The 25,090-nt window shown below is 38.8% G+C and overlaps 4 protein-coding genes across 5 annotated transcripts; 1 reads left to right on the plus strand and 3 right to left on the minus strand.

The window, feature by feature from the left end:
* Positions 1-212: 212 nt before the first annotated feature.
* Positions 213-2,722, minus strand: LOC106389909 (26S proteasome non-ATPase regulatory subunit 4 homolog). Its single transcript, XM_013830261.3, has 10 exons — positions 2,517-2,722; positions 2,315-2,428; positions 2,118-2,223; positions 1,928-2,042; positions 1,624-1,836; positions 1,125-1,404; positions 918-1,014; positions 672-769; positions 514-582; positions 213-432 (listed from the first exon to the last, which is right to left on the minus strand). The coding sequence occupies exons 1-10, from the start codon at positions 2,526-2,528 to the stop codon at positions 385-387; spliced, it is 1,152 nt and encodes a 383-aa protein (XP_013685715.1). The 5' UTR covers positions 2,529-2,722; the 3' UTR covers positions 213-384.
* A 13,312-nt stretch (positions 2,723-16,034) lies between these two features.
* On the minus strand, positions 16,035-18,245 carry LOC106389908 (CTL-like protein DDB_G0288717). Its single transcript, XM_048750317.1, has 3 exons — positions 16,988-18,245; positions 16,550-16,895; positions 16,035-16,465 (listed from the first exon to the last, which is right to left on the minus strand). The coding sequence occupies exons 1-3, from the start codon at positions 18,004-18,006 to the stop codon at positions 16,205-16,207; spliced, it is 1,626 nt and encodes a 541-aa protein (XP_048606274.1). The 5' UTR covers positions 18,007-18,245; the 3' UTR covers positions 16,035-16,204.
* Positions 18,246-18,649: 404 nt separating this feature from the next.
* On the plus strand, positions 18,650-21,819 carry LOC125583412 (endo-1,4-beta-xylanase 4-like). 2 transcript variants are annotated; one of them, XM_048750315.1, is made up of 8 exons: positions 18,650-19,099; positions 19,175-19,209; positions 19,322-19,481; positions 19,569-19,747; positions 19,829-19,933; positions 20,015-20,161; positions 20,270-20,917; positions 21,273-21,819. In XM_048750315.1, exons 1-8 carry the CDS (start codon positions 19,015-19,017, stop codon positions 21,606-21,608), a joined length of 1,695 nt encoding a protein of 564 aa, XP_048606272.1. In that variant the 5' UTR covers positions 18,650-19,014; the 3' UTR covers positions 21,609-21,819. The 2 variants fall into 2 exon arrangements, with proteins under 2 accessions (XP_048606272.1, XP_048606273.1); XM_048750316.1 differs by lacking the exons at positions 18,650-19,099; positions 19,175-19,209; positions 19,322-19,481 and having other exon boundaries at positions 19,829-19,938.
* Positions 21,820-22,103: 284 nt separating this feature from the next.
* Positions 22,104-24,073, minus strand: LOC106357688 (thaumatin-like protein 1). Its single transcript, XM_013797372.2, has 3 exons — positions 23,790-24,073; positions 23,010-23,679; positions 22,104-22,618 (listed from the first exon to the last, which is right to left on the minus strand). The coding sequence occupies exons 1-3, from the start codon at positions 23,860-23,862 to the stop codon at positions 22,321-22,323; spliced, it is 1,041 nt and encodes a 346-aa protein (XP_013652826.1). The 5' UTR covers positions 23,863-24,073; the 3' UTR covers positions 22,104-22,320.
* Positions 24,074-25,090: the final 1,017 nt, after the last annotated feature.

Here is a 25,090-nt window from a genome sequence, read left to right on the forward strand (position 1 = left end):
ACATTGGAGATGCTCTTACTCTTGTTCTAATAGTGTTCCATCAAAAACTTGTATGCCTTGTGTGTTACCTTGAGTGAAATTGTATTTACCCCTTGCGATTTTATCTGTTTAGTAACTGCTTTTTCTTTTGAGCCTAGACCGAACTACCGAAATGAATCGACGATTTGTCCAGGGGTTCAGGACTTGCCTACGCAGACACGACTGGACTTGTATTTCTTGACCAACATTTAACATTAATGAAAAAGCGTGAGAACAAACAAGGTCATAAAGGTAGAGATTAATAAGAGAGTTCTTCTTCAGTCTCGTATGATCTCTCTATCATACCAAACCAAACAAAAGAGAGGCATTTTATTGAGAGCCATCATGATACGTCTGTCTCCTTCTTCACTTCTTCTCATCCTCACCTTTGCTGTTACTCTCTTCCTCGTTACGCTGCAAATTTTAACATAATGCATTATCACAGTATCTTCTTTATCAACCCACAAAACATGTTCAAACCAATGTAAGACGCACCTTTGATTCGTCTGGCAGAGACGCTAGCAGCGCTTGAACCGCTGGATCATTAGGATCCACCCCTGGAAGCTGTGCGTTGGCAACAGTTAGGACCAATCTACTTTTCCCTTTCACTTAGCTTGTAAAAATCCTGACGTTTTATTTAAGTAAAAGCTTACCGACGAGAGAACAGATGATATGAAAGCTTGATCTCCTAAGAGGTTTCCAGCACCCGTAGCTTCACCTGACTCTTCCCCACTCATTGACATTTGCAGCGCTGCACATGGACCAGATTCAAACATAAGGGTCCGTCTTTTCTCAAAACACCCAAAGGAATCAAAATTTATCTTCTAATTGTCACATTTACAAGCGAAGGCTAATTTTGATAGACCACTAATATGATTTTACCACAAAGCTTTACTCACCTAAAGCCAAATCCTGGTCCTCATCCGCCGCTTCTGACATGTTTACATCACCTACGGACATAGCAATTGCCTGGTCTAGCAATGCGTTGTCCTCATCCTGCCACAAAATTTTTGATTAATAAAAATGTTGTTTGATAAACAATGTGGGCTATATAATAATGATATACTACTAAAAAGGATAGACACACAAAGCGACTAACGACTAACCATTGGTTCAGCGTTCTTCTCAGTTGTCCTAGCAACCGTCTCCTGTGAGGCCGAAGCTGTATCCCCGTCTTTGTCTTTCTGACCTGCCTCATCCGCTGCCTTCTTAGCAGCAGCCTCTTGCCTTGCTCTCTCCTCCTCCATGGAGACTCGAAGGGCAAGAGCAAGTTCTGGGTCGATATTTGGATCCACACCAAAGTCAAAGTCACCACCTGCTGCAGCTGCAGCTGCTGCCGCAGAAACATACCCACTTGCACCCTCATCACCAGTGAATACAGGTGTGCTGCAAGAAAATTCAAGATTTAACACATTACAAAGATAACTACAACTAGAGACACAGTGGTAACTGGTAACAAAACACGTATAGATAGAAACAAAGTTCTTTGAAGACTCCAGAGCTCATAGACCTAAAGCAAATCACATGAAATGCTTTCTCAACCTGGATAATGTATGAACTGTTCCGATTACAATCTACCTAAAGAAGGAAGAAAACTGATGATACCTGAGAAGCACATCAGAGAGAGCATTGGCTCCAGAAGGAACATGAACAATGTGGCTTCCGTCATTGTTATTGACAGCTGCAAGGAGGGCCTCAAGTTTCTGAGGCTTTTCCTCATCGTCATCATCTCCAAAATTGACAATGTCAAGAGAGACACTATTCTTCTTGAGCCTTTTGCCAACAACCTCCAAGGCCTTCTTTTCATACTTGATTGGGCTAAAAAGCAGAAGCGCAACACAAACATCAGAAAGCTAAATAATAATAAAATAAACAGATAACTATGCATGAACACAAAGAAAGTGAATACCTTCCAGCAAAAACAATAATCCTTTGGCGTTGATTCTTGTTTTGACGATGCTTAAGAGCTAGCTGAGCAATCTGTATCGCAGCTGTTAAGTTAATCTCTCCTCCCACATCGAGACCTGAAAAAAAAGATGGATCAAGTTAGCAAAACTGATGTCAAAAAATTTCTTTCCAATCTCTGTCACTAGACTCACCGTGCATACAGGCCAAGATTTTGCCAAGATCAGAGGTAGGAGTTGTCAACACTCTAACTCCTTTCCCTGCCATTGTCAAGATCCCCACCGTGTTCTCCGGATTCGACTGCAATTACAAAACGGAAAAAGATCCCTAAATCAAAGCCTGAAGGAACAATCGAAAACCCTAATCGAATCAAGTGTTCAATTTTTTTTACCTGGGTTTTGGCCCCACAGAGAAGATTAACAGCTTCGGTTTGAGCCTGTAACCTAGAGGGAGAGTAATCTCCGTTTCGCATCCACTCGGAGTTGTCGATGCAAATCATAGTCGCCTACGCATATAAATCAAACATCCAAACATAAACAAGGAGAGATCGATTATGAGATCGAAATCAGAAGCAGACGGAATTAGAAAATCACCTCGAGAACCATCGTGTCGAGAGAGATAGAGAAGCTTCTTCTTCGAATTGCGTCGCCGTAGAGAGAAAGTCAGGCACCTTCTGAGATTTAGACCGACGATAAAGCGCTTTGTGCTTCTTAATATTTTACTTTGCTCTTTAAGACCCGCGTATTTTAATGTTTATTTTAGTTTTTGCCACAATGACTCGATGGTCGCCACTACGCCCACTTTGGGTTTTCTATTTATTTTAGTTTATATATTTTTATTAAACTTTTAATTATTATTTTAATCCTTATAATTTCATACCTCATAAAATTAAATATATTTTATAATTTAATTATAATATAAATCTAAAATATAAAAATTACATAAATTGATTAAAATTTTATACAGTTATCCATTTAAATTATGAATATTTTAAATGATATTTATTGTAAAAGTTATATGATTTGAATCTAACAATACTAAAATCCAAATATACTCAATGGAGAGGCACGTCACGTCCTCATTAAAAATCATCCACTCAGATGTTGACAGCTCACACTCCTTGCCATGTCATGAATAACTTCTCTGGGATTTCATAGACGTGTTTGGGTTTCATAAAATACTGGGCCTTTCCTAATTAAAAGCTAATCTCCTCTAAGCTTACTTTATGGCCCGGCTATCAGTACGAAAACCAACTCATATACTGTTCCCGTGTAACGTTCGCCTACCACTTTTAATACACTTAAACCACCATTGTTACTGTCTCAATCAAAAACCTATGAAACTGTTGCGATTCCCTCGCCTCAGCACTCTATATATATCGTATTCAAGCTTATTTGTTCTCCACCGTATTCTACAGACCTCTATTTTTTCAACGACGCCTCTCCTCGGTTGGGTGGAGTTCTGGTAGTCGTAAAGTAAGTTCAGATTCACAGGATTTGTCATTGACGGTGGCCGCAGTGGGATTTTAGCTTCTGGTAGCGGCAAAGGCTGTTGAGTATCACAAGCTTTTGAGGATTATGATGGCTATGCGAACCACAAAGATGATTGGAACAGAGTTTCATCGATGGCTTTAGACGGTGGAGACGTTGGACTGAAATTATTTGTGAGCTTTTACCGTGAGTGTGGAGTCTGGGGAGTTTTGGTTTCTGGTGATGGTAAAATTGGTTGAGATTGAACGGATTACTCAGGAGTTTCAAAGTGTCTCCACTTTCTCCTTTCTCCAGTCTTCTCTTTTAACGCCTACAGACCTGTAACTGTGACTCTTTTTCTCACCATCGAGGTCCAAACATCAACCTTCTCTTAAACCCAAGGTACTTATGTTCATATGCTGCTTTAATCTCGATAATAACTTCATCACTCCCATGTGCAAACATTGGCAACTTCATTCAGATATGACAAGGAGTTTTGTGAACACAATAGATAAGTCAAAACATTATTACAATTGAAGTGATGGAGTAATGGGAGTTGACAAGGAGTTTTGTAAGGTAATTAGTTTCGCTTCATTCCAACTTAATTCAGATACGACAATAAGTTTTGTAATTATCTAAGGTAACATGTATCTTCTTTAAGTCAAACGGTTTATTATCATGATGTACGTACAATTTACTTCTATCCCCAAAACTATCTATACAGGATGAGATGATGATCTATGTTGCAACATGGCCATGATGAAGATGAAAGGAATCCAATTCTCAGGACACGCAAGCGAAGAAGGACGAGCGTAGACAACATGTAAAAAACATTTTTCTCTTTTCAGTTCACTTATTTTTGCACACTATTTTGGTTTGAGGGAGATTTTGTATTATATGTTTTCTGCTTTGATTACTTTACTAAGTTGCTTTCATATGTGACTACATCTAGCAACTTGCATGAAATTGATATTACAGATCGAGCATCTTCCAAGCAAGATAGTCAAATGGTGAATAATGTACTGCATACAAAGGTATAGCTCAACCAGAGTTTTGTGAAAAAATAGATAAGGTTAATAAGATCTCAAGTTTGGCTTTCATTGAGGTTTGATTTTCTTTTTCATGGATGCATCATGTTTGTTGTTCTGTGGAGTGGACATGATGTTGATGGATGTCTTGGAGACGCTGATTTTGAGAAGTCTATTACAGATGGCTTGACGAATAAAGATTAACTTTGTCTAAGTAAAAAGCCCAGTCCACACCAAAAATTTGAAGTTGCTAGAGTCTAAGGTTTCTCTATAATCTAATAGCAGCTGCTAATGTCTAATACTCTAATTAAATTACTTTCTTTTGATTTGCTTATACTGTTATGATCCCTATAGTTGTTCATATTGAGCTGATGCAAATATGAATGTTTTTTTGGGTTCAATAATGGAAAGAAGATAATGATGCTGAAGGCGTAAACGATCAACTCCAATAACCCCGTTGTCATTCATGTCCTTCTCTCACGTTGTCTTTTCTGTTATGAAGTTAGTCCGGCAAATTCGAGGTAATATCAATAGTCTTATAGCTTTGAGAACCTTGTTTCTTCCTCTATTTTCATATTACATTGATAGTTTACTAAACTATGCGTATGTGAGTAATCATTTATGATTATTGACATTGACAAAAGGATAATGGTTTTGGAGTGGCCTGCTACAGTTTGGTTAAGATGCTCTTATGATTATTGTTCTATAGAATTGTCACAAATCCAATGTTCTCTTAAATACAGACCAATATTATCATTCGCTTCAAATCAGTATTGGTTCTGGGAGGAAATTGTGACAATATGCGTGTTAAGAAAAGGGAAACATCACGAGAAGAAGAACAAGTCTTAAAGGCTAAACGTGACAGCTAGGGCCGTACAAATCTTTGTTAACGATCACCTTCTTTGCCTCGATGTTTTTAAAACAAATGATGTAATATATTTTTCCTACATAGGGTGTAAATTTGTTGTTACTCATTCTAAGTTTTTACTTCGAGACTTAATAGCTTCTCCTACGCATTGTCAAGTTTGCTATGGGCTGACCAATGGGATAGTTAGTCAAAGTCAACATTTACAGTCTGCAGAGAGCAGATTTAGGCATGTGACAATTATTTTAGTAAAAAAAAAGATTAGTCCCATTCTCAAGACTGTTCCTGGATCCACCTATTCATTATTTTCGGAGAGGACAAATTTTAGTAGTTGCATTTGATTTGTCAAATGAATCAAACAATTTTTGTTTGTAAAGGGAGTTATTACTATCGATGGATTTTATGCTATCTTTTGTTTTCTTATTCTTGAACAAAATTAGATATAGGAAAAATATTTAATAAGAACGTTAAATTTGTAGTTTCTGAGTGCATAAATATATATTCAAATAGAATTTAAATTCACAAATTCCATTCAGAAATAATAATACACCAAAAACCCTAAATAATAACAGACACAAAACAAAAAAAAATTGAAAAAAACACAAGAGTAAAAATAGCACAATATAGAAATAATCATATTATTAATCATAAACATGCTGGCAAAATAAGAAAAAAAATTGAAATAAATTAAAAAAACAGATAAACAGAGTCAACTGAAAGACCATTAGAAGTAAGGGTGTTCAATCCGGATATCGGTTTGGTTTCAGTTCTTTTTTTGGTTTTTTCGGTAATTCGGTTTATAAAAATAGCTACCATATTAAAACTAGATTTAATTTGATTTGGTTCGGTTTATATACCATCGGTTTTCAGTTTATTCGGTTTTATAACAAAACCCCATAAATATATTAATCTTCTATAATATTTTATAAATTTTAATATATATGATTATATATTGGTTTTAATATAACATGAAGATATTTCGTTTTCAAATAGACTATTTTTTTAATTTTACTATTTAAAAAATTAATAAACATATTAAGTTTATAATAATAATATTTTCTATTGAAAATAAAAAAGTTAGTATTTCATAATATTATTAAATAACTAAATATTAACACACATATTTGTCAATAAAAGTAAAAGTAATGTTTTGTTTAGTTTCATAAAAATGAAAAAATAAAGTTTGACATAAAGTAAATTAAATTACTAAAATAAAATGAAGATCATATGAATAAAATAAATTTTGTATATATTGTAAAATATATTTTTATAATTTACATATAACTATACTACTATATTTAATTGATCGGTTTATTCGGTTTGATCGGTTTACATACCAAGCCATATTCAATACCGCGATTTCTTAAAAATTACATATATTCAGTATATTCAGTATTACCAAATACAAACCATTTTCTCTATTTCGATTTGATTATGTTTTAAATGGTTCTGTTTTTACCAGATTAAACACCCTTAATTAGAAGTTTATATTTTGTAATTAGCTAAAATTAATTAACAATACCATAATTTTATACATTGTTTAAAGAAAAATGTAATATTTCTTATACGGCAGGTAGAATTGTCGGCTGTAAAATCGTCTGTAATATTTCTCATAGTTGTAATAGCCTAATTATCCAGCGTTAAAAAAAAAATTAAAAATATAGGATAATCCGCGCGTAGCGCGGACACGGATCTAGTAATTTTAATCAATTGTAAAGGCTAAAGTAAAACTAGTACAATGTTATAAATCATATTGTGCATGTCCATAACCGGCCCATTGCTAGAGAGAGAGAGAGAGCCGGCCGCATGTCTAGAGGAGAGAGAATCGACCATATGTTTCCATTATTCATCTATGTACTATTTCCATATTTGTATTTCCTTTCTAGTCTTTCCTTTATTCTGTGACGGTGTAATTCCCTATATATAAAGGGCTCCAAATGTTTATGATTAATAAGAATACACAGATTTTATTCTCGAGTTTCACAACACGTTATCAGCACGATTACTCTTAGAACCCTAAGCTAAAAGTCCTGAGACTCAAACCCTAATTCCTCGGCGATAAACCCTACCAGCGATCACGAACCCTAAACCCGATACTCAGCATGTTCCCGTTCGCGATCCGTTTCTCAGCTCGCGACCTCAGACCGTCTCAGCTCGATTCTGATAGACTATCTCAGCACACAGCCTGTCCGCGACCCGATACCGTTCGTGGCTCGATACTCAGCTTGATATCCATCACGTTCGCGACCCGTCTCAGCTTCAGTCCGTTCGCGATCCGATAGCAAGCCGTTCGCGACCCGACGATCAGCTCGCGGCTCTTCTCTATTCGGTGGTCCATTCAACCCGACTTGAGGTTAAGGTAAACCTAAACCTAATAACCAAATCCTAAGGCAATAGATCCAATCCCTAAAAACCAAAATCGAATCTGATTGTTTGATCTAAATGGAAACCCTAATACCCCAAAGTCTAGCCGCATGTATGCGCATTGCATACCATGGAAGCCCTAATTTTAAAATCGAATTTGGTTGTTTTGAATCTAAATTTGATCACATAAAACCGTTTGCTAGGATTACTAATCTCTTACTTGAATTTGGTTGATTGAATTGATGAACCAATTGAATGTTATCTTGAGATAAAAATTGCCTAGGTTAAATTGTTCTCATCCTGTTTAAAAAAAAAAAAACTTAACCTAACCGGCCTTGTTCATATGTTAAAACCCCTTGATGCATTGCTTGATTGTTTGATTGAGGTTTCATGCTTCCCATTCATATGATCACTTAGAAACCGCTTTGCTAGGATGTATGAACCGATTGCATTAAGATCATATAGAAACCGTTTGCTAAGATTGATCATACTTGTCTTGGCCGTGAGGCTTGCATCATATCTCGTTTGGCCGTGCGGCTTATCATGCATCATATCCGTTTTGGTCGTGTGACCACATCCAATTGTCTTGCATCTTATTAACATTGAATACTATAATCTTAAAAAATGAAATATATGATTTCAGTTGTCGAAAATCAACAACTTGGATTTTTCTGCCCTAAATCTCTCTGGAGATAATTATTTACAATGGGGACTTGATACTAAGATTATCTTGAAATCCAAGGGACTCGGTGAATGTATCACCGAAGACAATAATGCAAGTGAGAAAGATAGATATAGTGCTATATTGATTATACGCCATCATCTTATTGAGAGTCTCAAAGATCAGTATTTGACTATTGAGAATCCTCTAGACCTTTGGACAGAGTTGAAAATGAGATATGATCACCAAAGAACAATGTTATTACCAAATGCTATGTATGATTGGAGGAATCTCAGAATCCAGGACTATAAGTCCGTGGATGAGTATAACTCAGCCCTATTTAAGATAGTTTCAAAATTTAAACTGTGTGGTGAGGGTATAACAGATAAGGATATGCTTGAGAAAACCTTTTCCACTTTCCACACAAGCAATGTGCTGTTACAATAACAGTACCGTGAGAAGGGCTTCACAACTTATGCTAATCTGATCTCTTGTCTCTTGTTCACTGAGCAAAACAATGAGCTGTTGATGAGGAACAGTGAATTGAGACCCCCTGGAGCAACCCCATTACCTGAGGCACATGCGGCCGTAGAAGCTAAGAAAGAATCAAACCATGTCCAGAGTGATAGCCAACACGGCCGTGGCCGTGGAAAATGGCATTGGCGTGGTCGAGGCCGAAAGTTTTTTGGTCGAGGCCGAGGCAATTATAATTCATATGGTCGTGGCCAAGGAAACTCTTTTAGAGGCCGTGTACATGGCCGAGGCCGTGGTACATCATTTAAGCCACAAAGCTCGACCAAATCTGTGTGTCATAGATGTGGTATGGGCAATCAATGGGCTAAGAAATGTAGGACTCCCAAACATCTCGTTGAGCTCTACAAAGAGAGTTTGAAAAGAGAAGAATACCGAAGCTCACATGACATATCAAGATGGTGAAGATGATTTCAACCATGAACGAGATGATCTTATGGATTATGAAACTTCAGATTGTTTAAAAGAATGAAGTTGAATTCGACATCTATGTTTTTGTGTTCTTTGCTTTATGTTTTCTATGTTTTGATTGCTTTGAACTTGTTTTCTTTTATAAACTTAATGAATGAAAGTTTTTATACGAGTCTCTAAAAGTATCATTCTATAATCTGTATTACAGAATGAAAGATGATATGGATGTATTCGTTGTGGACAGTGGGTCAAGCCACACGATCTTAAGAGACAAAAGATATTTCTTAAACCTAACAATGAAAAACGCAAAATATCAATACTATTGCGAGTATAGCTAGTCTCATAGAGGGCTACGACCAGGCTAACATCCTGTTGTCTAAGGGTACGCATCTAGAGATATCTGATGCATTGTATTCACCCAGCTCTAAGAGAAGCATATTGATTTTTTAAAGACATTCGAATGAATGGTTTTCATATTGAGACTAAGGGCGAAGGGAACAAAGAGTCCCTTCAGATCATTGAGATCGGCCAAGGCTATAAGAAAGTCTTAGAGACTATACATGCACTCTCTAATGGCTTTTACCACGCCAAGGTCAATATGATGGAGGCCAATACCACATTTAATAAAAAGGCCACCGAGAATTTTACTCTCTGGCACGACCGGCTTGGTCATCCTGGTGCGACCATGATGCAAAAGTTGATATTGAACATTAATGGCCAGAGAAAAGAGTTGTTCCTAAGAATCTAAAGTGTGTAGCATGTTCACAAGGAAAACTCATTGTTAGGCCATCACCAGTCAAAGTGACTAAGGAAACAATAAACTTTCTGGAAAGAATACAAGGAGACATCTGTGGACCAATACACCCACCTTGTGGGACGTTTAGATATTACATGGTCCTGATTGATGCGTCCACGAGATGGCCGCACGTCTTTCTCCTATCATCTCACAACTTTGCGTTTACGAGATTGCTTGCTCAGATCATTCGTTTGAGAACACACTTTCCAGACTTTCCTTTAAAGACTATACGTCTTGATAATGCTGGTGAATTCACGTCCCAAGTGTTTAATGATTACTGTATGTCCATGGGGGTAAGTGTGGAACACTCTGTGGCACATGTACATACACAGAACGGCTTGGTCGAATCATTCATAAAACAAATTCAGCTCATAGCTACACCATTGCTTATGAGGTCTAAGCTTCCGGCCACAGCTTGGAGACATGCGGTCTTGCACACGGCCGAACTGATTCGTATATGACTGTCTAGTGAACATAGATATTCCCCATTACAATTGCTTACGGGTCATGAGCCAGACATATCCCATCTAAAGACATTTGGCTGTGCCGTCTATGTGCCAATTGCACCACCACAGAGAACAAAGATGGGACCTCAAAGGAGGATGGGGATATATGTTGGATATGATTCTCCCACGATTATAAAATACCTTGAGCCAACTACAGGTGATTTATTTAAGGCCAGGTATGCGGATTATCACTTTGATGAATCCAAACATCCAACATTAGGGGGAGATAGCAATAAACTGGTAAAAGAAATCACATGGAATCAAACATCCTTATCTTGGCAAGATCCTCGGACTCAGGAATGTGATTTAGAAGTCCAAAAGATTATACATTTACAAAAGCTAGCTAATCAATTGCCAGATTTCTTTGCTGATCCGAAAAAAGTGACTAAGTCATATATACCAGCTGCTAATGCACCAATAAGAATTGATGTTCAAGAGGGACACAATCAAGTTGCTACAGAGTCTAGACAACGTTTGAAACGTGGTAGACCAACAGGTTCCAAAGATAAGAACCCTCGGAAAACTAAGAATGGTGCAGATAATGAAACCGAGGTTGTTGAAACCCTAGACGCGACAGCGGCCGTTCCTAAATCCCGAGACTTAGCCGCGGCCGATCCCAAAACCCTAATAGCGATCGCGACCAATCATAAGATCTTAGATGCGGCTGGCCCTGATGTATCTAATCATGTTTCTTGGGACGCCAAGATTCAAGGTACTGAAGGTCCTGATAATAATGAGATCTCAATAAATTATGTCTTGTCTGAGATACAATGGAACAGAAAGAATGTCGATATTGATGATATATTTGCATGCAATGTACCACTTGAAATCATGGATGATAATGAGGATCATGAACCCACGTCTATTTATGTGTGCACTCAACGATCAGATTGGATCAAATGGAAAGAAGATATAAACATGGAGTTAAACTCTTCAAAGAAGAGAGATGTATCTGGACCAATAGTCCGGACACCATATGATATAAAACTAGTCGGCCATAAGTGGGTCTTTGTGAGAAAGAGAAACGAACATGGTGAGATCGTTAGATATAAAGCACGGCTTGTTGCACAAGGATTCTCAAAGAGACGAGGAATAGATTGTGAGGAGACATACTCCCATGTGGTGGATGCTACTACTTTTAGATTCCTGATAAGTCTGGCTATGAGAGAGAAATTAGACTTGCGGTTAATGGATGTAGTAACTGCATACTTATATGGTCCACTGGATAATGATATATATATGAAATTCACAGAGGGTATTGAATTGAAAAACAAATCGAGTTCTCGAGAACAACATTGTATAAAGTTGAATAAGTCACTTTATGGATTGAAACAATCAGATCGAATGTGTTACAATAGACTAAGTGAGTAACTACTGAAATAGAGATATAAGAATGACCCGATCAGTCCATGTATTTTCATAAAGAAATTCGAAAATAAAGGATTTGTAATCATAACAGTGTATGTTGATGATCTGAATATCCTAGGAACCTCTGGAGAGATTTCCCAAACAGTTGAATATCTTAAGAAAGAATTTGAGATGAAAGATCTAAGAAAAACGAAATTTTGTTTGGGATTACAACTTGAGTACAGTAAAGATGGAATCCTTGTGCATCAAATGGCATATACAGAAAAAGTACTCAAGAGATTTAATATGGCTGAGTCTCACTCATTATCTAGTCCCATGGTCGTGAGGTCCCACGGCCTGGACACTGATCCGTTCCGTCCTAAAATGGATACTGATCCGTTCCGTCCTAAAATGGACGATGAAGATGTCCTTGGTCCCGAAGTGTCATATCTCTGTGCCATAGGAGCTTTGATGTATCTGGCTAATCACACACGACCAGATATATGTTTTGCCGTGAATATATTATCTAGATTTAGCTCTTGTCCAACCCAAATGCACTGGAACAGGATTAAACATGTTCTTCGTTACCTGCAAGGAACGAAAACTTGGGTCTATTTTATACTAACCAAAACAAAGAAGGTTTAGTTGGATTTGGTGATGCAGGTTATTTATCGGATCCACAAAATGCTCGATCACAGACAGGCTATATGTTTACACATGGTGGAACGGCCATATCATGGCGTTCCATGAAGCAGACGATCGCCGCCACATCTTCAAACCATTCGGAGATCTTAGCCATTCATGAGGCCAGCTGCGAGTGTGTGTGGTTACGGTCCATGAACAACCATATACGAGTTGATTGTGGGATGTCCGAAGGCAAGAACGCATCAACCGTGATGTATGAGGACAATGCAGCATGCATTGCTCAGCTTAAGGATGGCTACATCAAAGGAGACCGGATGAAGCACATATTGCCCAAGTTCTTCTTCACGCATGAACTTCAGAAAGTCGGCGAGGTCCAAGTAGTCTAAGTGCGTTCCAGCGACAACTCAGCTTCCGACTTGCACATTCAGAAAGCTCATGCATCAGATTGGGATGCGTAGGCTGAAAGACCTTCAGTGATGTTCAGAACAGGGGGAGTAATACGTGTTGTACTCTTTTTCCTTCACCATGGTTTTGTCCCACTGGGTTTTCCTGGTAAGGTTTTAATGAGGCAACATCTAAAGCGTATTACGAATTCTGTATGGTTATGACATCCAAGGGGGAGTGTTATAAATCGTATTGTGCATGTCCATAACCGGCTCATTGCTAGAGAGAGAGAGTGAGCCGGCTGCAACATCTAAAGCGTATTACGAATTCCTTATGGTTATGACATCCAAGGAGAATTGTTATAAATCATATTGTGGATGTCCATAACCGGTCCGGTTCATAACCGGCCCATTGCTAGAGAGAGAGAGTGAGCCAACTGCATGTCTAGAGGAGAGAGAGTCGACCATATGTTTCAATTATTCATCTATGTACTATTTTCATATTTGTAATTCTATATATATAAAGGACTGCATATGTTTATGATTAATAAGAATACATATTTTATTCTCTAGTTTCACAGCATACAAAGTTTTTTTGAAAATCATACCATCTAATCTATTAAAATAGAATCATATTTTTTATCTACTTTTGAAAGCTCTGATTTAAAATTGGACACTTCCTTAATGCAACCATTTTCTTTACACGCATATCATACAAGATATTTATTATATCAACCATTATGCTTAATTCAAACCGACCTTACCCGAACCGTACCTCAATTAACTAATTATAAATAACTGATTTAATCGATTATAAAATTCTACAGAACCGATAGACCGACCTTACACAAACGTGACTCAACTTATTGGATTGCTTCAATAAATATATACATGTACATCAGCTTAAACAAAAACCTGTCGCTGCTGATACTGACTACAAGTTCAGATCAGCTTATCTTCAGTTCACAACCATAACCTGCAACACACCATAATCAAATCAATTCATATTTGTCCATCTTTCATCGTAGTCAACATTCTTACAATCTCTTAACTGAAGTTTGGTTTGAATAATAAACCGATTAATCATATTTTCATAGACATAGTAACAGACTAGATTTGACTTTTACTCAAGTCTAAACTGCCATTATGAGTCGATAACGAAGCTTGAATGGTGTACATCCAAAAACATGCAAGTCTGGCCCAAACGTTTTTATTTTATATGGTACATAGCACATGATACAAATATTTATACATCTTACCTATTAATACACGTTTACAATATTAGCTAAACTGCTAAAGTAATATATTATATGAAAAACAGATGCATTAATATACATTGATAAAATATGTTTATCTAATAAGATCAACGTACAATCAGCTTATGCAGAATAAGCCCTTTTTTCAAAAAAAAAAAAAAGCTTATGCAGAATATTCTAACAAAATTTTCATGGATTCGATCAAACCCACACTCAATCTTCTGGACCATATAGATTTAGACAATCAAACTGTTAGAATTTAAAAGTGAATTAGTTATTTTCAATATTTTTTTTTTTTTTTTTTTTTTTTGATGACCATGGTATCCGAATGCTCCGAGGGGATCCGACTAGCACCTAAAGACCGTCCGGGTAAATCTGAGCCACTAAGGGCCCGCCGGAGCCCGCCGAAGGCATCCACGGGAGCTGGGTATCCTCATGTAATAAGCCCAGTGGCCACACGCAGTTGGAAGTGTCCGTATTAGGCCCAAAGGTCCCTCAAGAGCAACATCCACCAGAGTTGGCCCTCGAACCCGAGACCTCCCGAAGGAAGGGAAGGGAGCGAGATTGTTCAACCACCACTGGACCACTAACGCGTGGTTTCCTCAAATCTTAAATCTCTAAGTTCATTATGTACCAACTTTAAATTATTTTGTAGTAGAAAATTTTCCAAAACACTAAATAAAAACTCTACAGAAAGTGTTTTCTAAAATTAACATATTTCTTTTTATAACGTTTTGGCTTTGGATTCAGTTTTAAAAATAAAACATGATTACTTTAAAAAATAATTGTAGAAATTAAAAAGGCCGTCCACAGTTCCAACGGTCATTATCAAACACCCATTTGGTACGTTAACTTGATATAGAATATGCCTATCAATCACCAGTCTAAAGATACGTATAAACGAAATAATATTATACCTAATGGTTGGTATCTAAACATTATAAATAATCCTCCTTTCCCTAATACATTCTAGACTACACAATTCAGAATTTAAAGACTAATTATAACTTGACCCTCGCATCCGTATCAATTTTGATTTGTACTTTTTAAAAAAATTGTTTAATGATAATTTAAACACATAAATTATTTAAATATTTTTAGGTTCTTATGGAACTACCCGGATCTAGAAAGATCTGACTCGAACCCCATCCGAAAATTTATAATATCTGTTTAATTTTAAAACCAAAAACCTCAATATCCAAAAAACAGGTTCATATTCGAATAAATACTTGGATGTCCAAGTCTAAATATATAAAAAAAAACTATTTGTTACAAACTGGTTTGGATTTTTGTCACGAATAAATTTTTTTTATTTAAACTTATAAATTATTATAGTTAACACGTAAAATAAATGACGTCGAATTATTATAGTAAATACAATTAGGGAAGAAGTTAGGAAGATGGTTGTCTTTTATAAGTTTTTGCCTTTTATAAGTTGTTTGTTGACATTTTTAAACATAAACATATAGATTATTTATAGATTCTAGGTTTTTAAGAACCTATCTGTACTCGGAAGAATTAGAAATTTATAATATTCGAACGAATTTTATTTCAAAATTCAAAAAACCGATACTCGAAGAAACCAATGTATCAAAACATGTACATGAATGTAAAGAGAATATATTATATAGATGACAAAAAAAAAACAAAAAAAGTATATTATATCCACACACATACGTGTATATATATATATAACACAAAATATAAACCATAAACTTAAAAATCAAATAATATAATCTGAATAATTATTAGGAAGTTTTGTCAAAATAATATCCGCGCTATAAAGTTTTGTCAGTCTTTTCTTCGAAATAGATAGAAAAACATAGAAAAAACAGAGACCATCTTACAGTTTATTCCTACAACTCATCTTTTATTCAAAATTACCCCATAACGTCAATATAATCCCCAGGAATACAAACGATAATTCACCAGATCCACTCTACTCAGGAATTTACAATGGTGAAAAACAAATGTAAAAAACAAAACAAAAACAAGCAGAGACATTGGGATCATCTTCTCCTATGCATTAAGAGCATTTGGGATGAGCGCAGATCTTGTGCTTCTGCTGATAGGCAAGTGAACATACACCTCGTGAACTTCCTGCTTACACACATCTCCCTTGTCTCGATCAATCGCGTAGCATACATAGATCGTGTCTATCACATTATCAAGAACATGTACAAAGAAAGCCAAGACCACAGTCAGCAAGAGCCACGCCAGAAAAGCCACCAAGTACGAATCCACACCCAAGCTGCTCACTCCTCTCAGAACAGCCCATGTCTGTTTTTTCACAACATAACACACCAAAATTAGTAACTCAAAAGTTTGGTTAGTGAGAAGATGCACAAGTTGTCTTATACTCACCGCGACCGCATAAGCAGCTGAGAGGACAAAGACAATTCCGGTTAGGATCCGAGTGGAAACTGTTTCCACAAAAACAGCTGAGAGCAGGTTCCGTCTTAACAGCTCGTAAGTCATTTTGGCAGAGGTGCAATAAGACTCGCCTGTTATCGCAGCAAAGTTGATTGTGAATTTGTTGAGATAGTCAAAAGCTCCAAGCAAGGCGTTTGCACAGCAACGAAGAACAAAGTTCACTATCCCTTGTGGGTTCTCTTCTCTCGCGTTGTCCACAATGGCTCGGACAACACGAACAACCCCTACGAGGATCCCCGAGAGACATATCGTACCAAAGGACTGACCAAACGCGTTCCTGAAAGAGAAACAGAGATGTCAAACACTTGCAGAGAAACTAAAGGAATCAAAGACATTGTAGGGGGGAATCACAATCACAATCACAATCACCTCAAAGAGCTACGTATGCATTTCTTAGGCATAGAGTCTTCCTTGGAGAAATACCACTGAGCAATAGCTCCGCTTATAACATACACTTGCATCTCCACCGTAACAGCAAGAGACCAAATCATAGTTATAATAGCAAGCGCGTAATAAGCAGGAACCCAAGAATCTTCCTTCCACTCACAAACATACTCACCATCCACCTCCCTCGGCACAAACTCGCCGTTAAACCTAGCAAACACCAAGAACACCACAATCGGCGCGTAGTACACAACCAACCCGAGGATCAACAACGGCAACACAACGAAAAGCTTCAAGTTTTTGGACAGTGCATCCGACGCAACACCGATGATTTGAATCGTCAGCTCGATTCTATGCCAGTTAGCTATAATGATCCAGACGATGACCCCGATGACCAAGAAAACGAATACTAGGACGAGGACTCTGTAAGCTAGAGGGAGTGCGTCGCTACAAGAGGAGCTAAGAGTACAAGCGACGAACCAATAGACGTTGAAGAAGATCGGGAACAGGACGAAGAGAGGCAAACAAGCGTAAACTATCTGCTTAGTGTAGTGTTTGAGCAAAAGGAGAACAAGGAAACAAAACGGCGCGCTTAAGATTAGCGTTACAACAAGGGTCCAGATCAAATCCTTCTCAAAGACCGGATCAGAAGACCAATAACTATTCGAAAAACTCGTAAAGGTGGAAGCTTTGACGCAGGAGCTGGAGGCGAGATCGTAGGAGAAGGAAGAGGAGTCGCCGTAATCAGTATTCCTATGGAAGACCGAGAAGACGCCGAAGCCGAAGGTGGAGAAGACGAAGAGGTCGAAGAGGAGGAGGAAAGCGACGTCTTTGAAAGGTCTAGGACCGAAGTTGTAAGAGATCTGGAGGAACTGTGTCGGGTCGGATTCGGGATCGCTACTTCGACGCGGGGAATCGAGAGCTGACGTGGAGGGTTTAGAGAGAAGAGGGGAGGAGGAGGAGATCGCGGGGAATTTGGTGGGGTCGCCGTCGTCAGCAGCCATGGTGTCGGAGATAGAGAGAGAGAGAAGAAAAAGCTCAGCCTCTCTGGCTGGCGAGGATGAGATAAAAAGTGGAGAAGGTGACAGTAGTAGCAGAAGACGACGAGAGTCCAATTATCATGTGCGGTTAATCGCAGTTAATTAGTAACTACGGCCACCGCCCAAGCGGCGAAGCGAAGATGATCGCCACCAGAAATTCTTTTAAAATTTTTTTAAAGATAATTACGTTTTAGACCGTCCAAAAAGTAATGTAATGAAAATGACTTTTTATTACATAAGTGTTATCTCTAGTCGCATTTAAATATTTTTAGTGTCTCTTTAGTCTTTACAACATTATTGCTAAAGGAAAATACAGGAAGAAAACATTAAATAATATATAGATCCTCGACCAAAAAAATTAAAAAAATAATAATAATGTATAGATCCTTTGACCAAAAGTAAATAATTTCAGACCCCAACTGAGTGTTCGAAACGGGCTTAAAAGAAAAATAATTAAAAGACGTATTTGAGACCATTGGGCTTAATGAAACTGAGCCCATTAGAGCCCAAAGCGTCGCATGCGAGAGCAAAATGGTCCCCGGGGACTGGACTACAAGAGCGTGCACTTCAATTTTGCAGGCGTAAGTTTTTTATATACACACACACAAAACAAAAGGTACGAAATGGGTTAATAACTTGTAGTGAAAGCATACTCCCGTGGGGGAAAGAAAGTACTAAAGTAGCTGAACAATCAAATGTATAAAAGCACGAGTTCACATGAAGCACTTTGACACAGAACCCACCCACTTCGCGTATAACAACATCGTCACGTGAACTCAATAAATAGGTAACTGTGTGCTCTGTCATATTGTGTTCCCTCTCTGAATCAAACTCTTCCCAATTAGGGAATGGTGTAACCACCTTCATCCACTCATATCAGGACACGCACTTGGTTTCATCGATCCCCCTCATCTCTCTCTCTCCTTTTCCCTTTCAAATCTCAGGATTTTTTGTGTGTTCTTGCTCTGAATCATGAAACATTCTTCCATCATTGCTTTCATTTTCTCCGCCATTTATTCGCTCCTCACCGCCTTCGTACTTGCTTCTTCGTCAAATGGTACATATGATCCTACACCATATTATATACAAGACTTTTTAGCTTGATCGATGTTTAATTGATCTTCATGTGCAGCTGGACCTTTCTACGATTCGACTGCCTATACAGAGGTTTTAAGCTTTGGATTGTTACATTTATTTAATATTGTAAATTAATCGTTCATATGTAGAATTATGTAAATACTGATTTCTGAAAGAAAAAAAACACAACCGAATTGAGCAGTGTAGAGCGGAGCCAGAGAAACCACTTTACAATGGAGGGATGCTGAATGAGAAAGAAGCTTCTGTGTCAGGCGGAGACACTCTCAGAGGCGTCGGTGCTAGCTACACACCAGCTTACATATTGCACAATCTCACGCAAAACACCATCTATTGCTTCTCCAGTTAAGTATCATTTCCCTTCTGACATAAAAAATAACTCAATGTAACCATCATCTGATTGGTTTGAGACTACTGAAAAAAAAATACAGTTTGGGTGAAGATTGAGGCTGGTTCTGCATCAACAGCTCGTGTAAGAGCAAAGTTGAGATCAGAAAACGCCACATTAAACTGCGTAGGTTCTGTATCTGCAAAACAAGGTTGCTGGTCTTTCCTCAAAGGCGGCTTCCTTCTTGACTCTCCTTCCCAACTATCCATCCTCTTCTTTGAGGTATATTCCATATATATTAATGAGAAAAAGATTTTGTTATATGATCCAACTTAAATGTTAAAAAGATTCCTAATAATGTAGACATCAAACGACGATGGTAAAACCCAATTAGAAGTGGCGAGTGCATCGCTTCAGCCCTTCACGCAGGAGCAATGGAAGAACAACCAAGATTACTTCATGAACACTGTAAAGTACAAAACAAGACTTTCTACAATATAAAATAACTGAAAATATTTAGACATTCTTTATGTGAAAACTTATTTTCAGGCGAGAAAACGAGCAGTGACAATTCACGTGGCCGGAGAAAGCGGAGAGAGCGTTGAAGGAGCAGTGGTGAACGTAGAGCAGATCGCTAAAGACTTCCCCATTGGTTCAGCTATCTCCAAAACAATCCTTGGAAACATCCCTTACCAAGTAAGCCACTTCCATAACAATTCATGCAAATGCGACGTTACATTATTGCATCAGCTACTTCCATAACAATTCATTCAACGTTACATTATTAATTGGTTTATCTCGTAGGAATGGTTCGTGAAGAGATTCGACGCGACTGTATTTGAGAACGAGCTTAAATGGTACGCGACGGAGCCCCATCAAGGCAAACTCAACTACACATTCGCTGATCAGATGATAAGTTTCGTCAGGGCTAATAAAATCATCGCTCGTGGCCACAACATCTTCTGGGAAGACCCCAAGTACACTCCCGACTGGGTCCGCAATCTAACCGGGGAAGATCTCCGGTCAGCGGTTAACCAGCGTATAAGGAGCCTTATGACTCGTTACAGAGGAGAGTTCGTGCACTGGGACGTGAGCAACGAGATGCTTCACTTCGACTTCTACGAAAGCCGGTTGGGGAAGAACGCTTCGTACGAGTTATTCGCGGCGGCGCGTGAGCTTGACTCGCTTGCGACTCTGTTCCTGAATGATTTCAACGTGGTGGAGACTTGCAGCGATGAGAGGTCAACGGTCGACGAGTATATCACGAGGGTCAGGGAGCTAGAAAGGTACGACGGAGGCGGTATGAGGATGGACGGTGTTGGGCTAGAGGGTCACTTCACGAGGCCTAACGTTGCGCTGATGAGAGCTAACCTTGACAAACTCGCTACGCTTGAGCTTCCGGTATGGCTCACCGAGATTGATATCAGCTCCACTCTCGACCACCGCACGCAGGTAAAACATTCTCCGACTCGGCCTTCCGGTTTAACTCGGTTTAGTGCATAATTAAGTATCATTTTGAAATATTGAGTCTTGTTAATTGTTATCGTGTTTATTTAACGCGATTTTGGATGCAAAGTGGTTATCTAGCTAACAAAAATTTAATAACTTAATATAGTTGATTGAACGAGTCATTTGCATTTTGGTAATAAATTGTATACTTTTTTTTTTGTCAACAAATTATATACTTTTCATATCATATGAACCATGGTTATAGTAGTGGAATGAACAACTCATCAGCATTTTTGGTGATAAATTACAAGATTTTTTTTTCATAATAACACAACAAATAAACTAAAATTGTTTGCAGGCGATTTATTTGGAGCAAGTGTTACGTGAAGGATTTTCGCACCCATCAGTGAACGGTATAATTCTATGGACCGCACTTCATCCAAACGGCTGTTACCAAATGTGCCTTACTGACGATAAGTTCCATAACCTTCCTGCCGGAGACGTGGTGGATCAGAAGCTTCTAGAATGGACTACCGGTGAAGTTAAGGCAAAGACGGACGACCATGGAACCTTCAGCTTCTTGGGATTTTTAGGAGAGTATCGAGTCAGCATCATGTACGAGGGTAAAACGGTGAATTCATCTTTCTCACTGTCTCGAGACCCTCAGACCAAACATGTCAGGCTCCGAATCTAACGTGTGTTTATGCGTTAAGATGCACTGCGAATCTTAAATGGTCGATAGATATACTTCAAGTCTAGCGTCATCAATAAGAGATAGAATAGGTTTTTTTTTGCAAACTTTCAATCAACAATTCAACATTATAAATTAATACAACTAAATGTACTGTTGGTGGTGGAGACAATAAGTGAAAACGGGTCAATAAAGGACATGAAATGAGACGCTACTGTGGCTTTGTGGCGTGGGAAAACTTTAATAAGTATTATATAAATTTCTGACATAAGGAGACATCAAATCAGTAGCATCGTCAAAAAGTAAATAAAAAAGATAAATGGCATTATTCAAATCACGCTGCAATGAACTGTGAGGTCCAGCTTGGCTCTGGCAACATTATCATAGACCTATTAATTCTCTAAGATTTAAGTAGACCAACACAATAAATGTCAATTTCAATTAACGGTTAGTTACTTAATTTATGGTGCTTTAGATCTGAAACTAACCCAGTTGAGATGATTAAGTTGCAAAAACATATCTCACAATGTCGAACATGAAACAAACAGTCTTCGAAGACAGATGAAGCAAGAACACGCACACACAAAGCTCCAGTACAAGAACAACCTAAACCCCAAATTGTTGCAGTCCTACTTGAGAAAAAAAAACTGATTATCAACAACACAGTCTAACATTAAACAAAGGCAAATGCAAGGGAAAGTCAGAGACGATGATGCTACGAGAAAATAAAAGGGAACACAAAGGTAAATCCGGCGAGTAGCATTGCTAGTGAAGCACCGGTTAATCTGCTCGAGTCTCCCATAGCCAAACCAGCCATCCATGATCCGTCTTGTAACATCGTCTCTCCTGTACCAACCTGCGACCCAGTACCCTGAGCCTGTTGTTGACCCTGACCTTGAGACTGTTGTTGACCCTGGCCCGAGAAACCTGTATCTGAACCGGGCACGGGGTCCGAACCTTGTGAGGTCGCCGACGAGTCTTGTACCGGTGTGGGGTAGCTTGTTGATTTCTGACTGCTTACAATGAAACGAAAAAAACCAACACTAATCAATACAACTGTAATTTTCAGATATTGCAACTTGCATTTTCAGACAGGTTTTGGAATTTTCTGCAACATTTGCTATAAACTTTCTCGCGAAAATTCATCGTTATTAACAAACAGAGAGAATCTTTCTGCCTTTACAAACGGTGGTTTATGAAAAGAAGAGAAACAAACTTCAGCTTTTGCATTAATAAAAGGAAAAACATGCACCCAAAATCATTCATTAAAGTATATCCTAAGTTTAATTATTACGAAACCTCGTTAAACAGACAAAAGTTTCAATTTTTTCAAAAAACAAAACCCACAAATTGTGGAAAACAGAGAATAATAATTATAAATGTGAGAAAATCGAGGGCACATACCTAGGGGAAGAGGGGCAAAACGTCACCGTATAATCACCACCGGCGCAAGTGAAAGTGCTCGTAGCGTCGTCGTAAGCGTAGCTGTAGGAACGGGGACACGCCGCTTTGAACATCTCCGAGTAAACTGAAGGCCTACAAGTGGAAGGCGTAGCGTACGCGCCGCTGCAACAGTACTCAGGACTCCGGAATGCTTCGCACGCGCTTTTGCACGCGTCACCGTCGCCGGAGCGGAGCTCAGCGGGGCACTGAAGGTTAAGGTCGGAAGTGCAGCCCGTGGAAGCACACTGCCCAGATCCGCCGGCGACTTCAACGATCATCGGAAGGTTGTAACCGTCGACGAGGCTGACGTCGTAAAAGTCGTCGCCGCCGGTGCCTAGAGTGAACTCGGCGAGAGTTACAGGCGGCGCGGCGCCGAGTCCGACGCATTCGACTTGGTTTGAGCCGCAGTCACCGGTTTTGCAGGTACCGGAGCCGGAACCGTCGAAGCTGCAACCGGTTCGAGCCCAGAAACGACCGGACCAACCGGTTGGGGCTTGGAGAGAGCGAGAGGTGCCCTTAGGGAGCTCAAAACCGGTGGTGGAGAGAGTAGGAGAGCCCGCATTGGCTAGGATTCCGGGCCAGACGGTGAAGCCGCACCGGTTAGCAAATGTGAAGGTTGAACTATAAGAACCTAAAGAGTAAATGATAAAGAAAAACAAATGAGACAGAGAGAAAGAAAAGAAGAAACTTTAAACTGAGTTGACACAGTGTGTGAGTGAGAGAATGAAGAACTGGTTTTACCTGTGGAAGCCAAGAGCAGAACTATGAAGCTCAGTGTCAGAGAAGAAGAGCCGCGAAGAGAAGTAAGATCCATTAGTCTTTCTAGTCTCACTACTCTTGGTAGGATCTAGTGAAAAAGTGAAGATCTTTGTTGTTGTGGAAGAGAGAGAGAGAGAGAGCTGAGAAAGACTGGGAAGTCCCTTGGTATGGGTTTTGTTGTTCTTTATATTTATTTTATTTTTCCCTAGATTTGTTGTGGTGTGTGTTTACTGGGCTCTATGCCTGAAACCTGACAAATTATATCTTCTGCAATTATTTTTAAAAATCCAGTAGGATTAAACAAACTAAAAAACGTTTTAGAGTGGGCCAAATGGTATCGGATATCACTATTCTGTCATGTTTTCTGTCTATTAATAATGCTCTTGTGTAATTCATTTGATTAGCTAGAAGCAGAAGAGCTATTTGGCGGCAAGTGGGTTTGCTTTTGCCTTTTCAGGAGTGTAGGGTTCCACCCCTAATCCTCCATTTTCTTGTGAAATAGCCCATAAGCTCCATCGTGCTTGAGATTCGGCCCATTATAAGGTGGAAAGTTGGCCCCGCGTCCCATGCTTTATTTTGTCTTTGCAGACGTAGGGTTAAGCGAACAGTTTAAAGGCAAAAAAAAATGAGATGGTCCCCTAGATAAGACGAGATTAATTGGTTTTTTGACTTTCGAGCATATTTGTTGAATCGTAAAGATCAAGATGTGCATTGCTTGCCACTGACATGGCTCTTGGTTTTAACAGATAATAATAAACTAATGAATTTTCTCAGGGCGAATGACGCAAGCACTCATGGTGGATCTTCTGTTACCCTCGACAAGCAGTCTCCAATCATTGAGAAGTCTCCCAACTACAATTCTTAAGTATGAGTTGGAGAGGAATTTCATATCTCTCCAGAAGGCCCATCTAATAGTGAAACCAGTCAATCTAGCGAAGCGCTCGGTTGGAGACGTCGTTCAGACGGCTTAGCAAGGTCGCTTGTCGGCTCGTTCGTTCGCCCTCGGCTCGCAGGACTCTCGTTCCACTCAGAAGCCTATTAAACGTATTCTTGGGCATGGGCCTTCAGGGCAAACGAACTCTAGGGAACGAGTCGCAGCTATAAAGGAGGAGAAAATGGACAAGGAAAGGGCGCAAACCGACACTAAAATACTAAAATACTGACGGCAAGATTTAGGGTTTTCCGACCACTTAAAGATACTTTCAATGAAGCTCCGACCTTCTTTTTTTCCTTAATCTTATATAATGATCAATACAAGTCTTTGAAGAACTTATAATCGAGTT

This window comes from Brassica napus, chromosome C3, assembly GCF_020379485.1.
Source record: "Brassica napus cultivar Da-Ae chromosome C3, Da-Ae, whole genome shotgun sequence".
In the NCBI taxonomy this organism is placed as follows: domain Eukaryota; kingdom Viridiplantae; phylum Streptophyta; class Magnoliopsida; order Brassicales; family Brassicaceae; genus Brassica; species Brassica napus.